Raw genomic sequence first — 23039 nt, forward strand, 5'->3', positions numbered from 1 at the left:
TTGAATCTAGTATCTGTCTTATCTATTACTGCTCTTGTGAACGATGCGGTCATGGCACGAAAGAGTAGGCGGTAACCGCCAATGAGCTGATTTTAACGAGCAGATATCATATCCAATCAGGAACGAAGAGGCGCGACGTCCCCAATGCGGAAGCGGAAGTTTATGAATCCATCCACAGCAACGACTTGACAGCGTGCAGTCACCACAGCTAACAGTACTTAAGTATTAAATGTATTAGGCATATATTACGTGTTCTTACGTGTTTGAAAACAAGAAAGACACAGATTTGGTCATCATGGAGTCATTGCTCGAGCTTCTGAGAGATCCATTGTATTGGATAGGTGCTGTCACTGTGGCCTGGCTGTCGTTGTGTACTTTCTGCTTTCTGTTTAACGGGATTCGTGTGTGGATTGTGGGCAACGGAAATTTGGTCAGACCATCCAGACTCGGGAAATGGGCAGGTTGGTACACACTGCATTGAAATATTTGCTGAAATGTTATGAACACTTTCAGACAAGCCATCAGTTACTGTTCTAACTGACACTGAACACCCCTCGCCAGTTCATTCAATACAGACTGACTGATTTTAGCAGGAAACCCTTATTAGAGTCTTATTAAAGTTCTTTTGAGGTTATGTCATAATGCATTTAATACTAGACTGATCTAGTGATCAAAACTTTTTTTTAGTTCTACAGTTTTGTTAAACTTTTAAAACGCGAACTTTGATGTGTTTGCTGGATATATGTTTCATGGATAGTCTAGAATGAATCTGTAATAAGATCTGTAATAAAACATAATAGCAATATAGAATATACTATAATAGTGATAATGGGATAGGAAAAACTGTGAAAATAGTATTGTAAAATATAATAATAATAAAATATTATGATGGTAAAGATGGTGTAAGAATAATAGTTCAATAATACTACTAATAATAGTAATAATATAGTAATAATCAAATAGTGTGCGGGTAACTGTTGTTAAATATTAACATCAGTTTAAATAATCTCAGGGCAGTGCTGTAAGGTTATCAAATAATGCATCAGTTTGGAATGAACAGCGTTCACTGTAGATCATAGGAGTACAAAAGGCCATAGTATGAAGAAAGAATCTGCTCTGGGTCAGATTGTGTTGGTCATTAATGACGTGGATTGTACGCCAAAGGGATTAAATTAGTAGTGAGTCACTTTATTTTTATAGCATATTTAATTTAACCAGTGGAGGAGAATTACCTTCACACTCTAGTGTCTTTGCTTTATTGGTTTATTTGTTGACTTTGTTCATGGACTTAATACGTGGAGTGCCAAAAGTCCACCATTCAGTAGATTTTAACCGGTCACCTCAGCTGATTTCCAATGGACTGGTTTTAGTACCCTGATGTAACTTGTATGCCATCATACCTAAAATTGAAATAGTACATTAAGTGAAAATGTTAAATAGGCAGAAGATGTCCTCCAAGCACTGAGCATGTTCTAGCTAGATTAACAGTTCGCTGCAATTGTTCTTTGCGGCTTGTACTCAAATGCACCCTTGGGTCCACATGTTTATGGAACAGCACAGGTAACTGCTAAATCCTCTTTTGTATTTGGAACTGGTGCTTCAATGCACTGTGTGGTCAAATTAAATGTTGTCTTTATAAACACTTCTTTTGGGCCTTGGGGAAAAAGGTTATTTTTATTATTTACAGCACTATTAAGCCATAGAGTGGTTGAGATTTTTGGTTTGTTGGTGAGAACCAAGTAACTGTAACACTGGGTTCAGACCAAAAGCAAAGCATGGTGTTCCTCACTCTTTATTATTTGTGGGAATAGTTTCTTATTTTAGTGCAAGCGTGACTTGGGGTGCCTTCACTTGTCGAACAGTAGGTGTCAATAAGCTCTCCACACAAATTTCTCGCTTTATCGCATCTATTCACTAAATCTGTACTGGTTGCAGATCTTTTTTACCAACTGTTACCTGTTAAATCTGTTAAATCTTAAATGTTCTGGCAACATTTAAGGCATCAAGCAGACATTTTTAAATTAAATATGGTCCTTCTTTGGTTTTCTCCCAATATTGTTTCGATTTCCCTGGTTAATAATTTTTCAGCATTTCTGCAAGGACGCAGACTTCAAAATAAGACAGAGCTACAGTTGATGAAGGTCTGTGACACGTAAAAAAAGATTTATTTTTACATGCAAACGACAGCATAACGAAAAACAACAACAGCACCTGCATTCGTTTCAACAACGCTGCATTAGCTTAGCCTTGCTGAGGTTCATTTCTCTGCGGTGTAGAGACGCCGGGAAGAAAGAGCGCGATTGGTGTGCGTGTCAAAATCAACAAATTTGAGCTTGAGCAAGGTTGCCAGTGCACTCTGTTAGGAGGAGTAAAGCCTTGACAAATGTGTCCTCAACAATCGAACTGATGTAAAGCATATTTTTCTTTCACCATATAGAAAAATAAAAAAACGCATTATTAAATGTATTATATTATTTTACTTGAAAAACAAACATACCTTTAAATCGGTCAATCATTTTACTATCGATTAACCGTTAAACGGTCAATTTGAGCATCCCTATTCCCGTTAGATGCTGGGTAACGATGTAATACATAAATATCTGCAAACTACATAAGCAACATAATCAAAACCCATAAAAATCTAATCATAACATGTACCTTCCTGTCCAGAAGTGACCATGGGATAATCTTTGAAACCCTTGACTCCCGTAGATGCTCCCAGTGTGGAATAGCAACACTGATTATAATGCATTCGGGAAAGGAATTCTGCTTTCATCTCTTTCACCAAGTGCCATTTGCAACACATTTATCAAGGGGAAAGTTAGGTTCCAGCTGTTTAACTGCCATTCTCCCGCTGTGTCTGCACGATGTGTCCGCGCTGATGACGTATGGTGTCATCGTGAACAGGGTGCTCAGTGGGATGCAAAGTACGTTAACTGAAAATGTACACATGAACCGAGGGCCATGATTGGGCGGGTGTTTTTTGGTCATACGCCTTCAACAGACAATAAATAATTATTAAAATACCAATGAATCATTTTACTTATTGATTGCTATTGGGATGTTAAGAGACTTCCAACCAGCATGACAAAAAACTTTCTCGACAGGATTACCTACTCAGCTTTTGAGGAGCGGTTGGATATAATAGGTTGACTGTGAACAGTAACTGGGCATTCAGGTTCTTTTGCGTATTTCTCATCCTTAAAGAGCATCCTCAGTTACACGTGCCTTGTTGTTTTGCATATCTCCCCCCATTTAGCTGTCACTTTTATTGTCATCCCCTCCTCTTTCTCATGGAACAATGTGCACAGAGCTTCGCCTCTATCATTTCTCACCCACACCCCTGCTGTATTTATACGGCTCTTTAATGACATGGTGTGTTTATCAATAAATAGCATACACAAACCAAGATAATTTATGTAGTTTGTTTCATTAGCCATTTAGTTAAATCTTATATTCAACACAAAGATTAACTATGATCGCTTGTTTATTCCTTAATAGCTGATGACACTCTATAGCGTAATAAGGATCATCAATATCAACTTTGATTAATCAGTTTTATCTTTATTCAAAGGAATTTGTTTGATACAGTCGCTTGTTGTCATATACTAAGAATCTGAGTCAATAAAGCTTAACAGAGCTATAAGCATACGCATTTGCATACGCACTTCACACAGCTTTGTGACAAAATTAAAAACATGTTATTTGCATTATTGCAACGTGACTTGGGTATCAGTCCTTTTCAAATTGTTATTAATGCTTCAATAATAGAGATTTATGAATTGCTGTGTGAACGTTACTGTAGCGCACACTTGATCGCAGAAGACATTCATAGCTCTTCCCCTTTCTGAAAATATCTTGCCTCAGGGAAAAATTAATGCATCTCGCTCTATTTTTAGACCAACCGTTTTTAAAACCGTCCTTTAGAGCAGCGGTGCTGATGTGAAGCAAATAAAGCCAGAGAGTGAGGCACGTGGCACCCCATGCTATTTAAAGAAGCATGTTACTGGGAGTGGGGGCCCAGGAGACACTTTGAATCCTCTACTGCGGCATCCAATGAGGAGGGAGGATCCCGATCTGCGGACGGAGAGGGGTGTGCTATTACATAACACTGCACACATGGGAACATCCAAGGGCAGTAAGGTCTGGCACTTTTGTTTTTTGCAAAGTTTTTCAGGTTCGAGAGGGAGAAACTCTATGTTGGCGGAGAAAGCCTGACAAAACTGTCTGTCTGTTGGAAAAGGAGTTTGAATTGGCACATACACGTCAATGGAGGATTCTCTAGCATGAGCTCTATTACAAACTAACATGATATTTATTGCGTTATTATCAAACCAGATGATTGATGCAGCTTATAAACTAAAAAAATCTAAATAACACATAGAACAACTGACACGCGCCTTTATGTAGACCCATTGTCAGAGCTTTATCCTTGTCAGTTGCTCTTCTTCATTCACAGAGGATCTCTGCAGCATGTGACATGCAGTTGCAGTAAATGTTGCAGCAGATGCCGGGTCTCTGTGAGGATGTGTGACTGTACCTATAGGGCCCGGTCCGTGAGCCTGTAGAAGGGGGAGTGCAGTGCGCGTGATGCCAGGGGAAGCTGAGGCTTGTTTGTATTCAAGTGCTGCAGCTGTTCCAGACGCGGCTGCAGTGCCTGCCTGGTATTTTTAATCTCCTGTTCTTTTTTTAGCCTTCAGAATATTTAGCAGCAGCAGAAGCAGCATCGGTGTGCGCTGTGAGGGGGCGTCTTCACTCTTATAAGATCATTTCTCAGTTGACCAGACTCCAGCATTGAATCTTTTGCTGGTAGAAGAAGAACCTTTTTTATGCGTTCGGTAGCCTGCCAGTTAATAATATGAAATATACAATGGGTCTTTTCTTCTTGTCACCTGTTCTTGTTTCATTTCCGTTTGGGTGGATTGGTTGATTGTGGTTTATTTTTTCTCACATGTTGTGATATACAGCAACTTCAATTGATCATTTTGGATTTGTCCAAAGTACACAGATACATAAAATCATTCATTGTTTTGCAAATAATACCAGGTATACCTTGAATAAAATCTGCTGTTCATGTGTTTTGTTTAGAGTTAAGTATCACAAATGCAATCGTGATTTTTATTTTGAACAAAAATTTATTTTCATAAAACTGTATTATTTGTAGTATAGTAATATTTGTGTGTCTGTGCAACTGTAATATTTGACTTGTCTGCTTTATTAGCTTTCATTTATTAGAAGAATGAGAATATTATCGTGTTCTTATCTTCTTTTTCTTTAAAACTGTTTAAATAAAAAAAGCCTTTTAGATGCAAAATAATATTGAAATAAGGAATTTTTACCTGTAAGACCTAACATAGCACTCAGTGTTTTTCTGAATAGGATTCCTCTTCATTCACATTCTCAGTGAGTGTTGTGGGCATCGCTCAGGGTGTGTTACAAGATGGATGCATTAGCCACACAGCAGCATTCACACAGCATTTCACTCCCTGTCCTCACCTAACAGTACATGCTCGGAGCGCTTCATCTCTCCAGTGTTTTTCCCTCCGCTCATGTGGAGTAATGTATTGTAAATGTGCTTAAAAATAACTGGGAAAATGGTTCCCTTGCCTCTAACTGTGTGCCGCCCCCTCCCAACTGTACTGCGTGTTAGCCGCTTGCCTTTCACTCTTCCCTTTCTATTTTTAACTGCCCCCAGGATCAGCCTCGTTTGCTCCTCCCCTGCGCTGCCTTGTTGTTCGTCATCCACCCCTCCCTTCTGCCCTCTTATGTGTTACTCCAGACACTGTAATGCATTTCTTTTCTTTTTACACACAACGTTTAGTTTGAACACACTGACAGCGTAAGTTGAAAGGTTTCATTAGGGTTGTCAATTTAACATGATACAACATAATCAACCCTGTCCTTTTACCTGTATGTAAATGTATTAATTTATAAAACATAAAATGTCCTACCAGTACAATAATCCAGTTCTTACAGGGGGCAGGTAGCACAGAACGCAGCTTCCTTATTGAGTGAAGTTTTTCAAGGTTGACAGCATCTTGAAAACAATGTTTTTTTACCTTTCTGTTTCCAAACAAACATGAAATGTAGGAACATCAATCTGCATGTGTGCACATAGACTCGTTGCACCGTAAAGAATCAAGAATGTAAATGTTACATTTACCTTAGATAGGTGGGCACCTTGTTCAGATTTAATTGAATGGTACGGATGAGGTTGTCATTGATATGCTTATGTGCAATATGGAAATTAAACAAACAGATTTTTCTTCTGCATCACAATAGTGTAACGTATTATTTGGGGGGTTTCTATGCAAATTTCAATCTGTAATTCATTTGCTCAGTTCCTTGATACTCTGTTAAAATGTTTAATGTATTCACAGTCATTTTATGTTATTTTTTTATATAATTTCTCACATTCCTCCCTCAATAACCTCTATTTGACTCTGTTCTATTTCCCTGTAGTTGTGACTGGGGCCACCGACGGTATCGGAAAAGCCTATGCGGAGGAGGTAAGGTTCCTCAGGTTTTATTTGTATTTTTTCAGTCTTCACGGAAATCACAATGAGTCATCAAACTAGAGGTCTCTGTAAGAGTTCAGTGAGGACTCCACTCTGAAAGGTTTGCCTCGCACAGTCGTGAAGCGTTTTGCCACCTTCTCATTTTTTCTACTGTTAGATCTCCATTATGGACTATTATAACCTATTTTGGCTTAAAACGATACATTAGCTTCTGATTACGCCATCTTATACTAAAATCAGTTTGTTTTGAGATATTTATATGTTAAATTATCTGGATTTGGTTTAAATAGTTTTCTTTTGTGCAGCTTGCTCGAAGAGGTTTTGCCATAGTTCTCATCAGCCGTACTCAAGAGAAGCTGGATGAAGTGTCCAAAGCTATCGGTAGGTGACTACATCCATCTAATGTATATGTGTATTGTTCTGTAAGGTAGCCAATGAGCAATATAAATACAACTGTGTGCATAATATAATCTAATGTAACCAAATGGAATGTGGAATAATGTAATGAAAATTCTACCTAATATTGACTCATAATAAATTATACAAAACAGAAATACTTTAAGAATAGTGAGAATTGACAAAAATGTCTGTATATTTTTAAACTTTCTGACAGAATAGAGGGGTCGAGGTGGTTATTATGCTGATAGATAAACAATATAAAAGATTAAATGATAAAATGCAGATTCATGGGCCAGGATGAAATATATTGCTACTCTAAGCACTTTACTTATTATTTTACACTCTTATTTTGTAGTCTTTATTTGTTTTGCCTAACTATGATGTTTATTTTGCATTAAGTTAATGTAAAAAGCTTTCATTTGCCAAATACAACCCCTTTAAGGCAAAAATAAATTTCCACAGGACAAACTTTTACATATGATATTTTGATGCTTAAAGATTAGTTTTATGTAATAAACGTATTATGTGCTGTTGGACTTTAATGTCATACTGCTATTTCCCATGATATTTTTTCATGCTGATATTTCCCATGTGAATGGGCACTGCATTAGCAGGGTCTTATAACAGTTGAATGAATGGAGCAGCATTGGCTGAATAGAGATGCCCCGTCCCCATTCATTTTTTCCAGTCTTTTGGTTGGCTGACTCCTAAACTGAGAAGGATGGCATGATTTCGAGCATGCACACACGTGTGCTGTTCACACCCATGTTCCAGCAGATGTGTGCTTTTTCAGATTGTGTGTCCTCGTGCCGAGGACCTGTGGCATATCTATCGATGTATGTTTGTCTGTGTGTGTGACGGAGAGAGAGAAAAAGAGAGTGTGCTGCTTGTGTTTGTGAGGCAGAGAGTGTCTCCCTCAGCTAAATGAATGTGGATGTTAATGAGCTGGGTTATTTTTAGCTCTGTGTTGAAAGGCAGGCACTCTGCCAATTGAGCTGCCTGGCTGTTGCAGCAGAGCGCGACTTCACAGATGGAGGTGGATCCTGGAGATGTCATGGTGGGGATGAGAGGAAGAGAGAGAGCAGCGACTGGATGAAATCAGCCCAGTGACCTCTGTTGAACACTGGCTAATGTTGTCATGCGCACCTTTCGGTGTCCATAATAGCTTTGTTCCAAACCAAGCGAGTTACCTTGTAAAGGAAAGCATCTATCATGAAACCTCATAAGTTTTGGATTTAGAGCAGTCTACAGAGGCAACAAAAAAAGTCAATGGAAACACAACACATTTCTTTTAATGAAGGTCTAGTATCTAGAGTGTGCAAGTGAATGAATTATATGTGAATTTTCTGTGTGCCTTTCCATTTTTCTCTCTCCTTGCTTTATTCCTTGGTTACTTTAGCATCATCCTGATGTTTAAGCATAATAAAACAGAATGCTGGTTGGTACATTAGCTTTCATTTGCATGTACTGCCTACATTGTTTGAATATCCTGATTCAATAAAAAAACCCTCCAAATCAGGCCCAAACTTTGTGCTAAATGCAGTATGACTGGTGCAGTTCACCTGTTTTCAGGCCAGTTTTATAGTTTGGAGGTTGCAGCAGAGAATCTTGCATACTCTAGGACTTTACAGCATCACATAACCACTGCAGTCCCTGTATCGGCTCTGTAATAATACAAAAATTGTTTGCCTCTGTACCATGCATTTGTATATAAGGCATGTGATGTCACTAAACTTTAATTTATTGATAGTTTTGCAGGGAAGGCAATGTCTCGCTTTTATAGCATCAGTCCAAAACAAGAAAAAAATGTTGTCCGTTCTGTCAAACACTTTTTCTTACTGTTCAGCAGTTGTGTACTTTTGTTTTTCTTCTAGAGAGCAAGTTTAACGTCGAGACCAAAACCATTTCTGCAGACTTTGGATGTACGGACATCTACCCTAAGATTGAGTCTGGACTGGCTGGCCTTGAAATAGGAGTTTTAGGTATATTATATACTGACATTTGCATCAGATTTTTTTTGGAACAAGATGTTCTGGACTTGTACAGCAGGACTTGATGTGTTTTTATAATGAATTGTCTGTTTAGTGATTGTTTGGTATTTGCTGCCAACTGCAGGGAAGTGGAGGGAACTACAGTTTGTTGAAATTGTTTCCATAGCTCTTTCTGAGCTGTAACCTGTGCAGTTACTTTGATTTATGTTCTGCTGTCTGTTTTGTTTCTTCCACCTTCAGTTAACAATGTCGGAGTGTCTTATTCCTACCCAGAGTTCTTCCTCAGCATTCCTAATATTGACAGCGTGAGTTTGTTTAACTATTGTTTACTTTGATCTGTTCATTTTACTAAACGAATGTAATAATGATTTAAAAAATATTTTGCATTCTTTATTTGTCAGCTAAAGTTCTATTTTTAACGGTTGGTGACTTTTGTAATTGCAGTTCATCAATAATATGATCAACATCAACATTACATCGGTTTGTCAGGTTAGTTGTTATATCCAGCCTTTCTATTTTTACTTCTACAAGATGCGTACATATTTATGGATAAAGAAGATGGACCACATATAAAATGCAGCTCAATACAATCTAGACAGTTGTCCAGATTGTAAAGTCTATATTTTGCTAAATATTGAAATACAGTTTGAAATAACTGTATTATTGATATACTTTTATTTAAACAGTAGGCGGATTTAAACTACTGATACATTTTTTTCAATGCATGTGTTTATTTCTTAGTACACGATTGATCCAGAAAATAAATTTTTCCTTGTATACATTTTTCATCTTTGAAATTTAAAATACCATACTTAAAACATATAAAGCACCATATTTTACACACAATAAAGTTGCAGTGACTTGGTGCCACCATACAGCCTGAAATTTTGATTCGATGCTGCCATCCTCTGGATCAAAGATGTATACTCTATTTGTGCAAGGCGTTACATTTTAGATTTTTTTTAAATATTGTTTGTTATATTCGTTAATTCATTATAAGCTTGGAAAAGTATTCACGTCAAAATAATATTGAAGTCTTATAGATCTGTTTCTTACGTATAATTTCTCATGCTTACACATCACCTTTTTCTGTAGATGACACGACTTGTATTACCCAGGATGGTAGATGGGTGAGTTCAGAAATCAGTAGACATTCAAAGTAGTCTCGAAATTGATCTTAATATGTAGCTATTTCATAGAAATGCGTTATTTCGTGTGTTTTTGGGCTTTATAAATTATGCAACAATAGTGTAATTAAATCATGATAACAAATGTTTGCATATTCACCTTGCATTTAGGGGAATCTAGAGGTTTTAGATAGTCAAAGTTTTGATGTTAGCTCCTCCCATCTACACCAGTCAGTAGAATATAATGCAACAGTATGTACGCTGGCATGGGCACCAGTTGCCATAGCAACAGGGATGCAAGAATCCATTAGCAGGTACCTGTGTGTTGGAAAGGATAATTCTATGCTGCCAAGAAAGTAAAAATGCAAAAAACACATGGGACATTTTAAACGTAGTTGTCTTTATTAAACATACTTGCATGTTATATTACAACCTTTAAAATTCATGTTAAAAATACCTTTCAGGTCTAAAGGGGTGATCTTGAATATCGCCTCAGCTAGTGGCATGTACCCAGTTCCTCTTCTCACGCTTTATTCCTCCTCAAAGGCAAGTCATCTCTTTCTGTATGTCTTTACCATGGGTTAGTTCTTCGATCAAAAGCCTGTAACAATTACACACAGTTTATACACGTGTCAAGATTTTTAATTGGTTAGTGTAATTATGTAATTGTTTTTTTTTTACGACAATAGGCCTTCGTGGACTTTTTCTCCCGTGGACTCGACGCTGAGTACAAGTGCAAGGGGATTATTGTACAGGTGAGTGAAAATGGGTCAACACTAGAAGTCATAGTAGCTTTTAATTAAGATGATATGAAATGTATTTCTGTTTGAGATAAACAGTAATTTATGATTATCGTTCTGTCGATGATGTACACCTCTGGTTTAGATTTACTGGTTGAACTGTTCTTCTGTACTGTTTCTTAAAGAGTGTGCTGCCATTTTATGTGACCACCAAACTGAGCAAGATCAAGAGGGCCACTATTGACATCCCTACTCCAGAACGCTACGTCAAAACCCAGCTGAGCACTGTGGGCTTGCAGACTCAGTCTAACGGTTACCTCCCACATGCCATCATGGTGAGACCCTCTTAATAATATAACTTCACTATATTTGATTCGGTCTACAGAGAGTTTACTATACAGATTAATAAAGGAGATTCATACTCACCTGTTCCAGCCCTCAGAATCTGTTTAAAGGGATAGTTCACCCAAAAATGAAAATTCCTTTATTTACTCACCATCATGTCATTCCACACCTCTGAGTATCTTTCTTCGGTGTAAATGAAGATATTCTGAAGATTGCTGACCCCCGTCGACTTCCAATGTATGGACACAAAACCATTAAAACAAATTCTGTCCCTGAAGAAACAGAAGCAAGGTTAGAGGAAAAGAGATCAAAATGAGAATTTCTTCCTTTTTGGCTGTCAGGAGCCTAGAACAGTCACATCAAACTGTTCCTTACATGTCTGTTCCCATTGAGAGCAATTCATTATCCAGACGTTAGAGTTGTAGCTAACCAAAAAATGATTTGCTTGAACAGACTTTGCTGACCAACAGGTCTTATTAGCTCAGAATAGCAGAAGTCACTTTCACATTATGTGCTCTGTTTAAGTCTGTTTTGCTTAATTCGCTTTGATCTTTCCATTTTACAATGAATCAGTAGTTCTCTAATAAATAATGATCTGAGAAGCATAAAACATGAGGAACATGTTTCCTAAATTATCTGATTACATCAACTGCGTTGTCCATTATTTCAATGAAAGAATGACAGTAAGCTTTTATCCCCCTCAAGCTTTTATTGGTAATTTTCTGAAATTGGGCAAGATGCCTGCAAATGATTTTTAACTGCAAAGGGAAGTCTACAATTTTGTTCCACGTTTTGCTAGTTTCCATCCGACTCAGTAGTTGTTTACAAACTACACAAAGTATTTGTGCTTATCACAGATGGCACATTGAAGTCTAATTCCAAACGTCACTTTTAAAGGATATATATTGCACTGTTGTTAGTCCTTTATTTACACACCATCATGTCATTCCACACCTCTAAAGTATCTTTCTTCTTTGTAACACAAACGAAGATTGTTGAACCACATCGACTTCCAATGTATGCGCACTATTCCATTACTGTAAATAAAATGTATATAAATCAGGGTTTTTCCTTAGTAAATTATATATGTTTATTCAACCAAACAGAAAGGTTTTTTAAATCAAATAAAGCTTTTCAACTAACTTTTCACCACACAAAAGCCAACTAAATTAACCAGTCTTTCTAAATTTGCAAAGCTCATTCACATCCTTTGAATGATTCACTGATTTTTTTATATTCGCTAGTGACTGAAAAGTTTCAACAGTTTAAACAAATCGGTTCAAAGGAGTCATTTGTTTGCGAGTCGTTCTGATCGCAATATGCTTTCATACTGGCGATCTCGCTGTGTACAGTATAACGCAGATTCAACGAACCAACTGCACAGCTTAAAACATTATACAGTGATGTACACCAAGTTCATTTAAGAATTTTTTAAGAAATTTAATGTACCTGAATGCTAAACAAACAAAATTCAACTGAAAAGTCTTGAAACACAGAAGCTCCTATTAGCACTTGTACTGCGACAATAAAACATGGCGGATCCATTTCGTCCGAAATCTATTCATACTACCCCCACACATACTATAAAGAACGTACTGTTATAACGGTCGATACGATAGGTAGGCAATTCATTAAACAGTACGTACTGTAGTAGTATGCAATTTCTGACGCAACGGCCGTGTTTTTTGTGAGAACGCATGATATAATGTTGACAAGAGACTGAGGCGGCCGGTTCCTAATTTTCTATGCAGGAAAAACACTATAAATACATTTAAGCATTTATTACACTTGATCTAACTGCTTATATCATTGCTCCAGGGTTGGGTGACCACTGCTCTGCTGCCCACAAAACTGCTCACCAAATACGTCACGAAGGTGTGCTTGTCTCAGCGTGCACGCTATCTGAAGAAACAGAAGCAAGGTTAGAGGAAAAGACTGAAGATTGAGGGATGGTGCGACTTAAGGGGGGGAAAGAAGGAACCAACCGAAAATAGATTTTCTTCCTTTTGGGCTGTCAGGAGCCTAGAACAGTCACATCAAACTGTTCCTTACATGTCTGTTCCCATTTCGAGCAATTCATTATCCAGACGTTAGAGTTGTAGCTAACCAAAAAATGATTTGCTTGAACAGACTTTGCTGACCAACAGGTCTTATTAGCTCATAATAGCAGAAGTCACTTTCACATTATGTGCTCTGTTTATTCTGTATTTGCTCAGCTTAGCTGAAGTCTGTGTTGCTTAATTCGCTTTGATCTTTCCATTTACAATAAATTAGTAGTTCTCTAGTAATAGTCATCTGAGAAGCATAAAACATGAGAAACATGTTCCCAAAATGATCTGATTACATCAACTGATTGTCCATTATTTCAATGAAAGAATGACAGTAAGCTTTTATCCCCCTCAAGCTTTTATTGGTAATTTTCTGAAATTGGGCAAGATGCCTGCAATCGTTATTAACTTCAAAGGGAAGTCTACAATTTTGCTCCATGTTTTGGTTGTTTCCATCTGACTCAGCAGTTGTTTACAAACTACATGAACTACTTGTGCACAGATGGCACATTGAAGTCTAATTCAGAGCGTCATATTAAAGGAGACGCGGCTATATTGCACTGTTGTGAGTTTATGTATGTTCTGTAAAACTGATCATTAACTGGTACTGCTGGTAAAAAGATGCATATCTAAGGAAAGTGATAATATGGGTGAAGGTTGTGCCTCGGTTTGTTACTAAATCTCTCATTCGTAGTGAAATGTTTTCATCTAAATAATACAATAATTTTCCGTATTCCTAAATGATGTGATATTTTTTCAGGTTTAGGTGTGAATAACTTGCGCATATACGTAAAATCTGTGTAAAGTCTGCAACCACAGAGTGAAGACAACAAGAAAAGCACTTGACTGTAGCGCATATGGACCCATACAGTATTTCTGTTTCTGAATTCATTTTGCATTTTAAATAAAACAGACTTTCTAATACCAGTCTTTAACGTTTATGGTTGACAGCTTGATTCATTGAAACATTTTTGCAAGTTGTGTTGGAGCACTTGAAAATATTATATTATATAACATTTCTAGTATAAATACTGTAGTTACTAATGTAATATAAGTTTGAACTCTCATGCTTGGCTCAGTCTCCCCAAGACGTTCTTTTACTTTGGATAGCTATATGGCCCAGAAAAGTACAGCATTTATTAGTGACTTTCTATTTTTTTATGCGGAATGCTTATCTAGGCTTTTGTCCAGCGGTCTATATTTGGTAATCATGTTTTTTTGTGATAATACTAAGCAATGCGGTTTCATGTTGTAAACATGACAACTTTGCATTTCAGCAGCAAAAAAGGCAGGGACATATATACATTTTACAAAAACATTAGTTAATGAATGAACTACTGTAACATAAACTAACAATGACCAATATGTTAACAGCATTTATTACTCTTTGTAAATGTTAGTTAATACATATAAAGTTGTTCATTGTTTATTCATGTTAGTTCATTGTGTATTTAATAATGTTTCTTGGTGGAACTTTTGATTTAAAAATGTATTGGTAAATGTAGAAAATAACATTCACAAATATGAATAAATCCTGTTAAAGTATGTCCCCCCACCCCATGACCCTCTCTATGGCATCTATTTCTCCCCTACAGCTATGAGCCATCTGTGTCCAACCAAGCACATGCCCTTTAAAAACTGTATTCCCTGTTTATGCAAGTGCTACCAAAAATGTATTCTTTGAGCATTGCTACAAATGAATTTTAGCCATCTTTGTTGCTTTGTAGCAGCATTTAAAAGCCCATCTGCCCGGTGTTACATCCGTCTCTTCCCATAGATGTGCATGATCTCTCGGAAGTTGTGCCAAATCCTGAGAGCTGTCCTTCTGCCTCCTCCCTGTTGCGCGCCGCATGCGTTCTTGTTCCTGGCAGTAACGGGGTGATTCCGGCGGATACGAATGGAAGTCGGAAGTGTGACAGTCCTGTGAGGAAGGAGGAGCTTGGAGGAAGTCAGGCACTGAGAGAGGACTGAGTGGGAAGAGAAGACCTATATAAAGCCTCACAGCAGCTGTGGGTTGCAAACCCTCAAGACACACACTGAACAAGAGCATATTTTCAGTTTCTTCATCTGTTTCTGGGACTAGCGGTCTAGCTCTCTGCTTTCAAAGTGTGGATTTGGAGGACTGACTCGCTTGGCGCAGCATCTGAAATTACGAGGTGTTCAAAGAATCTTTTTTGACTCGACCAAGCATCTCTCAGGAATGACCACACATTTAACGAAGATGAGCCACTTGAATGCTCTTCCTAGTAACCGTATGACTTTGGCTATGGAGGAATTTCCTCAGCCGCTTGGGTTATCCAGGGCCCAAAAATGTGAGAGGGCCCGGCCCATCTTACAAAAGATGCAGTTCAGTAAAATCACAGAGGAGGTGGATGAGGAAGGAGCATATCAAGTGGATGAAGATAAAGCACGGCGGTCCTTCTTGCAGTCACTTGAGAGTCTTCGCAGATGCACACAAGGACGTTGGTGATTTGAGGGGCATGCAGGCCGGATCGGACTTCAAAACCTGTACAGAAAGAAAGATTCAGTCTAGAATGGACATTTACATGGGGGAAAGTCAGGGTAGATGCTTCATAATGAAGCCAGACTGACTGACCCAAACGGTTTCTAACTACCAAAGATGGGTAATTATGTTCTTGTGTTGATTTATTAGATTATATATTTCCAGAATACTTTCTGGAGTTGTTTTTCTGCACTAGTAGAATGTTACCTTAGCATGAAAAGCTCTGATGCTGAGTGTTGGACTGCACATGCATTAGTTTGGTCTTAGACTGTTCTCAATTCTTGTACTGTTAAAGCAACTGTCTTATATTTTGATGCATTTGTATTTATGCAACCTGGACAATAAAGTACATTAAGTCAAAAATGTAAGTGTGCGGTCCTTAAAACCTTTCCAACAATCAAGATTTACACAAACAGTGGAGAAGTAAACTCATCTTTTGTGTCGAAGGTAAGATCTTTTTCAGCATTGTGTCTCGACGGCTGACAGAATTCCTGCTTAAGAACAACTATATATGTCAGTGCAGAAGGGAGGGACTGTATGTGTATTTTGTGTCATCTGATGTTGACAATATTCCAGTCCTCTACCTGCTTTCATTTTGTTCCAAACATGATTTCTCGCGGCCTGTCGAGGCCTAAAATTGGCACCATGACAAAAGTACAAAGAAAGTGCCATAAATGTATATGTACACCCTTTATTTGTATTATACATAAGAGATTGATATTAATGTAATAGCAAATTGTAAAACTACACTGTAGTAATAGGTTTGGCTAACAAAAACACATTTGGTCATGGCTCAACACTAAAAAAAGAGTTGTTGAACAAACCTTAATTAAATTGAAGAAAACTTTTCCTCGAAATTGAATTACATTTCTCCAAGAAAATCTAATTTGTTTGAAAATGTTTCAGTAGTCTCGATTGAATTAATTTGTGTCAATACAATTACATATTTTACCAAGATACACACTTAGATTATTTAATGAAGGCAATCAAGAACATATTTTTGTATTTTACATTTTTAATTAGACATTTCTGCATTTAACTTTAGAAAGTATATTTAGAGTTAGTAGAACTCAACAGAAAAGGGAATCCTTTTCTAAACAATGGTAACCAAAAATATAACAAAATAATACAAATCAAAACCTTAAACATTAATGAACATTAAACACTAACAAGTGTTTCTTTTTACTGATAAACGCATTAAAATAACACTTATTTAAGAGAATAACTCTCAAAATGCAGATAAACGCAAAGCATGCTGGGAAATATAAGTCCTCTGCCCAATTGTAACTGTTTAATGTTAACTCAACACAACTCCTTTATGTTGTCCCAACATGAATGGATTCAGTTATATGATTAAACAGAAAACAAATCGTGTTGTGCCCAAATTTTCCAAAAGTTGTGTTGATTTAACTTAAGCAAGTTAAGTAAATTGAACAAAGAGGAAAAATATTTTTTTTGAGGGAAGTCAACAGTATTTACTTAATGTATATGATTTTAGTGGCAGCAAGCACACCTTATGTGGCCCAAACTTAACTTCAGGTATAGACCTCACGAAGAATCAATAACTGTTGAGTAGTTTTATTGTAATTGAATACAATCAATATACATTAAAAATGAATATTCATTTTAATTACATATAAAATACAGGGCTGATTTAATAAATAAGGCTCAAGGATAGTCCCAGACTAAACAGAAACTTTTTTAGATGTCTTAAGTGTAAATTACTTGCCCTTACATGTCTTAAAATATGTCAGTGTCATTGTTTTTGTCTTAAGATACACACCAGTAATGTTTTTTACAAAAGCATTTTTAAAAGGGCATTTAAATATCCTAATTTAACCAAGGCATAGGCTTTGCTTAAAATAAGCCTTGTCTGTGAAACTGGGTCAAATTCTTATATTATTACCAAGAAACACAACTGAAGTTGACTTGGGTCACCCCCACTTCACCTGCTGTTATAAATACACTTTGATAGATAAAATCTGAATATTGTACCAAATTGTGGTTGAAGCTATTGGCTCCACTTTCCTGTCTGAAATTTGTCGGTTAAAAACATCATGATTTGCATCACGACTGCTTGTGTTCATTTAAAAAGTGTAAAAAATATGCCTCGATTATCATTATTAATACTTAACACGTGGGAAAGGCAGTGACATTTCATTGAGTTTTGCGCGCTGTCCTTTCGGGAGACTGTAGGGCTAATTTTCACACTTTATACAGTAGTGAAGTTTTCTCAGGGCAGGATTATTTCAATTTATTTTATAGACAGATACCTTGAAGTCTTGACTATAAAAAAGTGTTTTACATTTTGAAAGCTTTCATTTGTGAACTTTTTGCACAGAAGAAGCACCAACTGGAGCAAATTATAAAGTAAAATGATAAGAGCCATAAATCATGCAAGGTGAACGTGAAACACATTATTGTGCCTGCTCTTTCAGAAATACTGCAGTAATAGTCTTTATGAAGTAAGATCATGAATCATGTTTTTTATTGTGCATTCCAATTTATATCAAACTGCAGTTGGTTCGTTTTGATTTAAGCCATAATAACTAAAACAATACAGCTGACTAACAATAAAACGCAATAAGAACATGTTTAAAACAGACTTATCTCATTTTGGAAACAAACTCTTCACTTGTTTTCATGTTTTGTAAGATTTGATTTCTTCTGTATTTTTCAAACATACAACTATTGTAAGTCATCAATGGTTTGCCTAAACTGAATGAACATTATTGCAAAGTCTCCTCGTTTCTCACATGAGGTTGCACGTTTTCTTTCCTCCATTAGGGGTCTCTGTTGCTACATCATAATCCACCTCACACCTCCTCCTATCCACAGACGAAGATATTTTTGTAGACATTCAGCATCAGCAGAGCTGGGCTCAGATATACGACAGCAGCTCGCAGACCTTGTCTTCCTGCAGGGTCCGTCACTGCACCTTTCTCACTGCCCCGAGCCCTCGGAAATGGTTATACATCTAATTTAGCGACCAGTACTCCTCCTCAACAAAAGCCATTTAAATAGCTTCAGCCTGTGACAATATCTGTCTGTTAAAGGGCACTGTGATAGACTCTGATGATAACACCATGCCAACCTTTTGAGTAAGAGTAAGGTCTCGTATGGTGCTTAATTTGCATGAAAGTTTGATGGATGGTTTGGTTTCGAGGCCTTTGTCTGTTGAAGAGGTTAATTTGTTTATTATAATGGTTTGGTTTATTCTTCTCCTCGATTGCCCTTCCTATCATTCAGTTGCCCACACACCAGAATGAATGCTAAAACTTTTATGCACTAATTGTCTTGATAAACAATGTAATTAATGTTTTCTACTCACTACAGCATGGCAAGACACGTATTCAAATATAATGGATGAGTATTACGAGAATTTGGAATGGGGCTTAAAGCTATTGAACGGTATCTGCGCATGTTTGATGCGTGTGGCTGGGGAGAAAAGATAAACCTGCTAGAAGTTGGGGAGTTTTGTACTTCTTAAAGTTGAGTTATTCATGAATTTCACCCTTCGCTTAATAAAAAAGATGCAGGCATAGAAATAGCCTTTTTGCAAAGAAAAAGTACCCAATGCAGTACTAAAAGATGTAATTATTCTAGCTCTTTGGTATTTATTGGTTTATTCCATTGGCTTCCTTCCCTTCATTGACCATTTATATCCTTGGGGTAGAAGGAACACATTTCATAATACTAGACTCCACATACAGCTGTGGTGTATGATTAAGTTTTTCTTTCTCCCATTCTTTCTTTACCGTATAATTCACCGCCTCTAATTTAGAGGAGCAGGCATATCGGCAGGGACATTTCAGAATAAATTGAGTGTGAAGATTGAAAGGAATTATTGTCTACTTGACTGTGAGGGGAATGCACCCCGCCACATGAAAAAGAAGGAAAATGGTGGCAAGGACAGCAATTTCCACAGTTTCTGTCTTCAAGCCACCAACACCCTTTGTTCAACAAAAAGACCACTGGACATTTTCCAGTACAAAATGTTTCAAAGCATATTCTTTACCACTTTTTATCAAATGACACAGACTCCGTAGGAGGTAATGTACTAAGCATTTCCTTCAGGTCTCCTCAATCAATAAAATTACACGCGGTCAAGGGTATATATTTTTGCAAGTTTAGTGACTCGATGCATGGTAGGTTAAATGATGTTACAAGGAACGTTTTTTTTTTGATAGGATAATGGAAATTGAAATCTTGGAATAGTAAAGCATGCACAGTCATTTTTTCAAACCTTTTAGACTGAAAACGAATCTCATATTTTTTTACTTAAGGAAAATACGTTTTTGTATTCTTTTCATTTTGCTGTAGACACAGTTATCTTGTATAATGGTTGGACGAGGAGTGACTGATAAGAAGCACCAGAACCAAGCAGGAAATTGAGAGCGGCGTTGTTCAGACCTTTGTTTCTATCGCTTCAAATTACAAGCCTTTACGATGGATTCATATTAACAACAAGCTTTAAACAAAAGTTTAATGAAATTGTCTCTAAGAAACGTTACCCCTTTTACAAACATTAAGTTCATTGTCTCTGAGAGCATGCTGGAGACAATGAGCTTGAGGTCTAAGCTCCATACATATCTCAGAAACGTATTGCAGATAATGAGAAAGTGTGACAATGAACCCCTAATTAAAAATGGAGTATCTATAATAGATCATTAGAATATGTATAGTATGGCTCAAAATGCAAATACCACATTTTCAGTAAATTATTTTTGTTGTTTTAACAGTAGCATTTCTGTATTTTCAATGATGTGTTACTGTATAAACAATTAACAGTGTGTTGCTGTCATTTTTGTAGCTTTTACAGTGTTATTGATGTATTTCCTGCGTATCCATACTCTCGAAACTATTTACAGTAGGCTATATAGGGGTTAATTTATGCTGAGCAGGAAAATAATGACAGTAATGCAGTTGTATTGTTAAATTTTAATTGTCAGACTGACAGAGAACGCTTTGCACCTTATTGTGATAATTTAATGTTTGATATGATAATCAGACATAATTTAATAAGGGAACGCATAAAGTTAGGCAGTAAATTGTGATTTTTTTATTTGTCTAAAAATTGTTGCCGTTACAGTTGCCTGATCTTGTTTTAAACCCAGCTTATCAATGCAGCAAATATACTCAGCAAATTACACACAATTAGTGTGGAGGGGAGGGACCAATAATATAAATAATATTAATAAAACCTCCCATTACATTTATGCTGCTGCGATTTACGCAATTCGATGCCATGAAAAGTGAAACCTGATTTCTTCATCTGGCAACCAACCCGCTTAACGGCATCGGTACAAGCAGAAAGTCTCTCAAGCAGCCAAGTGCCAAAATCTTATTTAGCATCGTGAAATTGTCTTCATTGTGTTTATATTACTTTTTCCCAATTTAAATAAATAGTTTTACCATTAAAGAGTTACATTCAATGCAGTGTTTTTAATAATAAAGAACTTGGTAGCGCAAACATTTAGCCAGTTAGCTCAAGCATTTACTTAGTTATCGCAAACCCTGGGGCATTTTTTATTAGTATTAATGTATCAGGTTAATATTTGCAAGTTTGGAATAAAGAAACCGAATGTTTTTGTCAGTGAACAAAAGTTTATTGTGCGTAAGTTAATTTACACATTGGCCACGTGCACCATGTCGCAATGTCTCATATACATTGCTGTTCGAAATCGATTCTCAAATTCCTTTATGAAACACTATTTTTAAGAAACATCCATTTGTTGTAATGTTTGACTAAATCCGAGTTGTTCAGCAGCATGTGTTTCTATCTCTGTCTTTCAGATCAGTTTCCGACCATTTCAGACTACTTAGTGTGCCGCTTAAGATTGTACAGAGGTAAGAAATGTTGAAACTATTGAAGAAACACTTAAAAATCATCAAATGTGTTGAAATTGTAGCTTTGTTTCACGAAATCTCCACAAAATCATCACTGTATAAAATGTTCTGTACAGAAAAGCCTCAATGTATTTTGTTAGATTAAGTAATAGATATATTTTTACAGCATCACTGTACAGCAAAACGCAGTTCATTTTAATATCCAACATTAAAAACAACTGCTGTAATAAATTTCACAATTAAAAAACACAGCAAAAAGAACTGTATTTACTATGACAGTGTATATATATATATATATATATATATATATATATATATATATATATATATATACACATATATATATACATATACACATATATATATATATTTACTGTAAATTATTATTCAGTATGTTTTAGTTACTTTTGTAGTATTACGGTAATATTCCTGTGTTTCAAAATACAGAAGCTTGCTGGCTATTTGTTGCTAGTAAGTTACTGTTGATTTTACGGAAAACATTTTACAGTGTATATTGTCATAGGACCCAGGGGCAGACAGCGATTTATTAATAAATAAATGCAAAACAAAACCCACGAGGGGGTAACAGAACAAAACATGGGACTATAATTACATGACAGGACTAAAACTTACTACACTTAAACAAGACTAAAATAAACTTTAAACATGAACTACAAAACCACACATGACTACAATAACACAACACAGGAACTCACTCAACAACCACAATGAACCAGCACAAGACAGAAGACACAAGGGCATTAAATAAGGGACCAAATCAAGAGGCGAACAGGTGTAGGGCATGAATCAATAACGAGGTAACGAGAGGATGGGAACAGAGACGAGACCGGAGAGAGCGTATGGAAGGCCATAACAACAATAATTGCCTCTCTCCACATTAAACATGAGGTTCTGTCATGATCCTGCCACTAAACCAAGAGAAACATGACATGATGCGGCAGAATCATGACAGTATATATTGTATGTAAGACTGTCTGAGTGAGACAGATCTGTTGTTTAGAATCTCTTAGGCTAAACAATGTAAGAGAAGCATAATGCCACCACTTTACTAATGTGAAATGTAAATGTGACTTTCCCTAATATATTATGTCAACACCTTAGGGCCGTTTTTCTGTTTTTCGTTTCTCTGAAGAGCTCCTCTTCATGACAATAGCCAAACACAACGGGTAGAGACGGATCTTTCATTGATTATCTAGAAGGTTCCCAGCCGGCATATTATACTGTGTCTAATGAAATTGCAACACCTCTGTGTGATTAGTTTTCTCGTGCACCTGGGGAAGAAGCTACACGGGAAACACATTCATCTGCATACATAAATGTTAATGATGTGCCTATACATGTATCGCATGAATTTAATCACACATGGATGGCTTATAGCCATTGAGTTATAAGCTTGACAATTCCATTTTGCCTTTTTGTTGTAGTACATAAACAAGTATGCCAGGTTCATCCTACATAACTTTGACATCTTTAGTGCATTTGTTAAGTGTTCTAAGT

The 23039-nt window shown here is 36.7% G+C and overlaps 1 protein-coding gene across 1 annotated transcript; it reads left to right on the forward strand.

Moving 5' to 3' along the window:
* The first annotated feature begins 118 nt into the window (after window positions 1-118).
* hsd17b12b (hydroxysteroid (17-beta) dehydrogenase 12b) lies at window positions 119-14095 on the forward strand. The gene is made up of 12 exons (XM_079454530.1): window positions 119-461; window positions 6463-6509; window positions 6824-6899; window positions 8792-8899; window positions 9149-9213; window positions 9353-9397; window positions 10004-10038; window positions 10500-10581; window positions 10725-10790; window positions 10961-11110; window positions 12939-13041; window positions 13929-14095. The coding sequence occupies exons 1-12, from the start codon at window positions 296-298 to the stop codon at window positions 13970-13972; spliced, it is 987 nt and encodes a 328-aa protein (XP_079310656.1). The 5' UTR covers window positions 119-295; the 3' UTR covers window positions 13973-14095.
* The last annotated feature ends 8944 nt before the right edge of the window (window positions 14096-23039 follow it).

The sequence above is a fragment of the Barbatula barbatula genome (assembly GCF_947034865.1).
Source record: "Barbatula barbatula genome assembly, chromosome: 1".
NCBI lineage: Eukaryota > Metazoa > Chordata > Actinopteri > Cypriniformes > Nemacheilidae > Barbatula > Barbatula barbatula.

What these genes read in the sequence shown, in the direction of transcription:
- hsd17b12b (XM_079454530.1), top strand. Translation starts at nt 296, where the DNA reads ATGGAGTCATTGCTCGAGCTTCTGAGAGATCCATTGTATTGGATAGGT. An exon ending in GCATTCCTAATATTGACAGC is followed by an intron (nt 9,214 to 9,352) that starts GTGAGTTTGTTT and finishes TTGTAATTGCAG; the next exon opens with TTCATCAATAATATGATCAA. An exon ending in CGCTTTATTCCTCCTCAAAG is followed by an intron (nt 10,582 to 10,724) that starts GCAAGTCATCTC and finishes TTACGACAATAG; the next exon opens with GCCTTCGTGGACTTTTTCTC.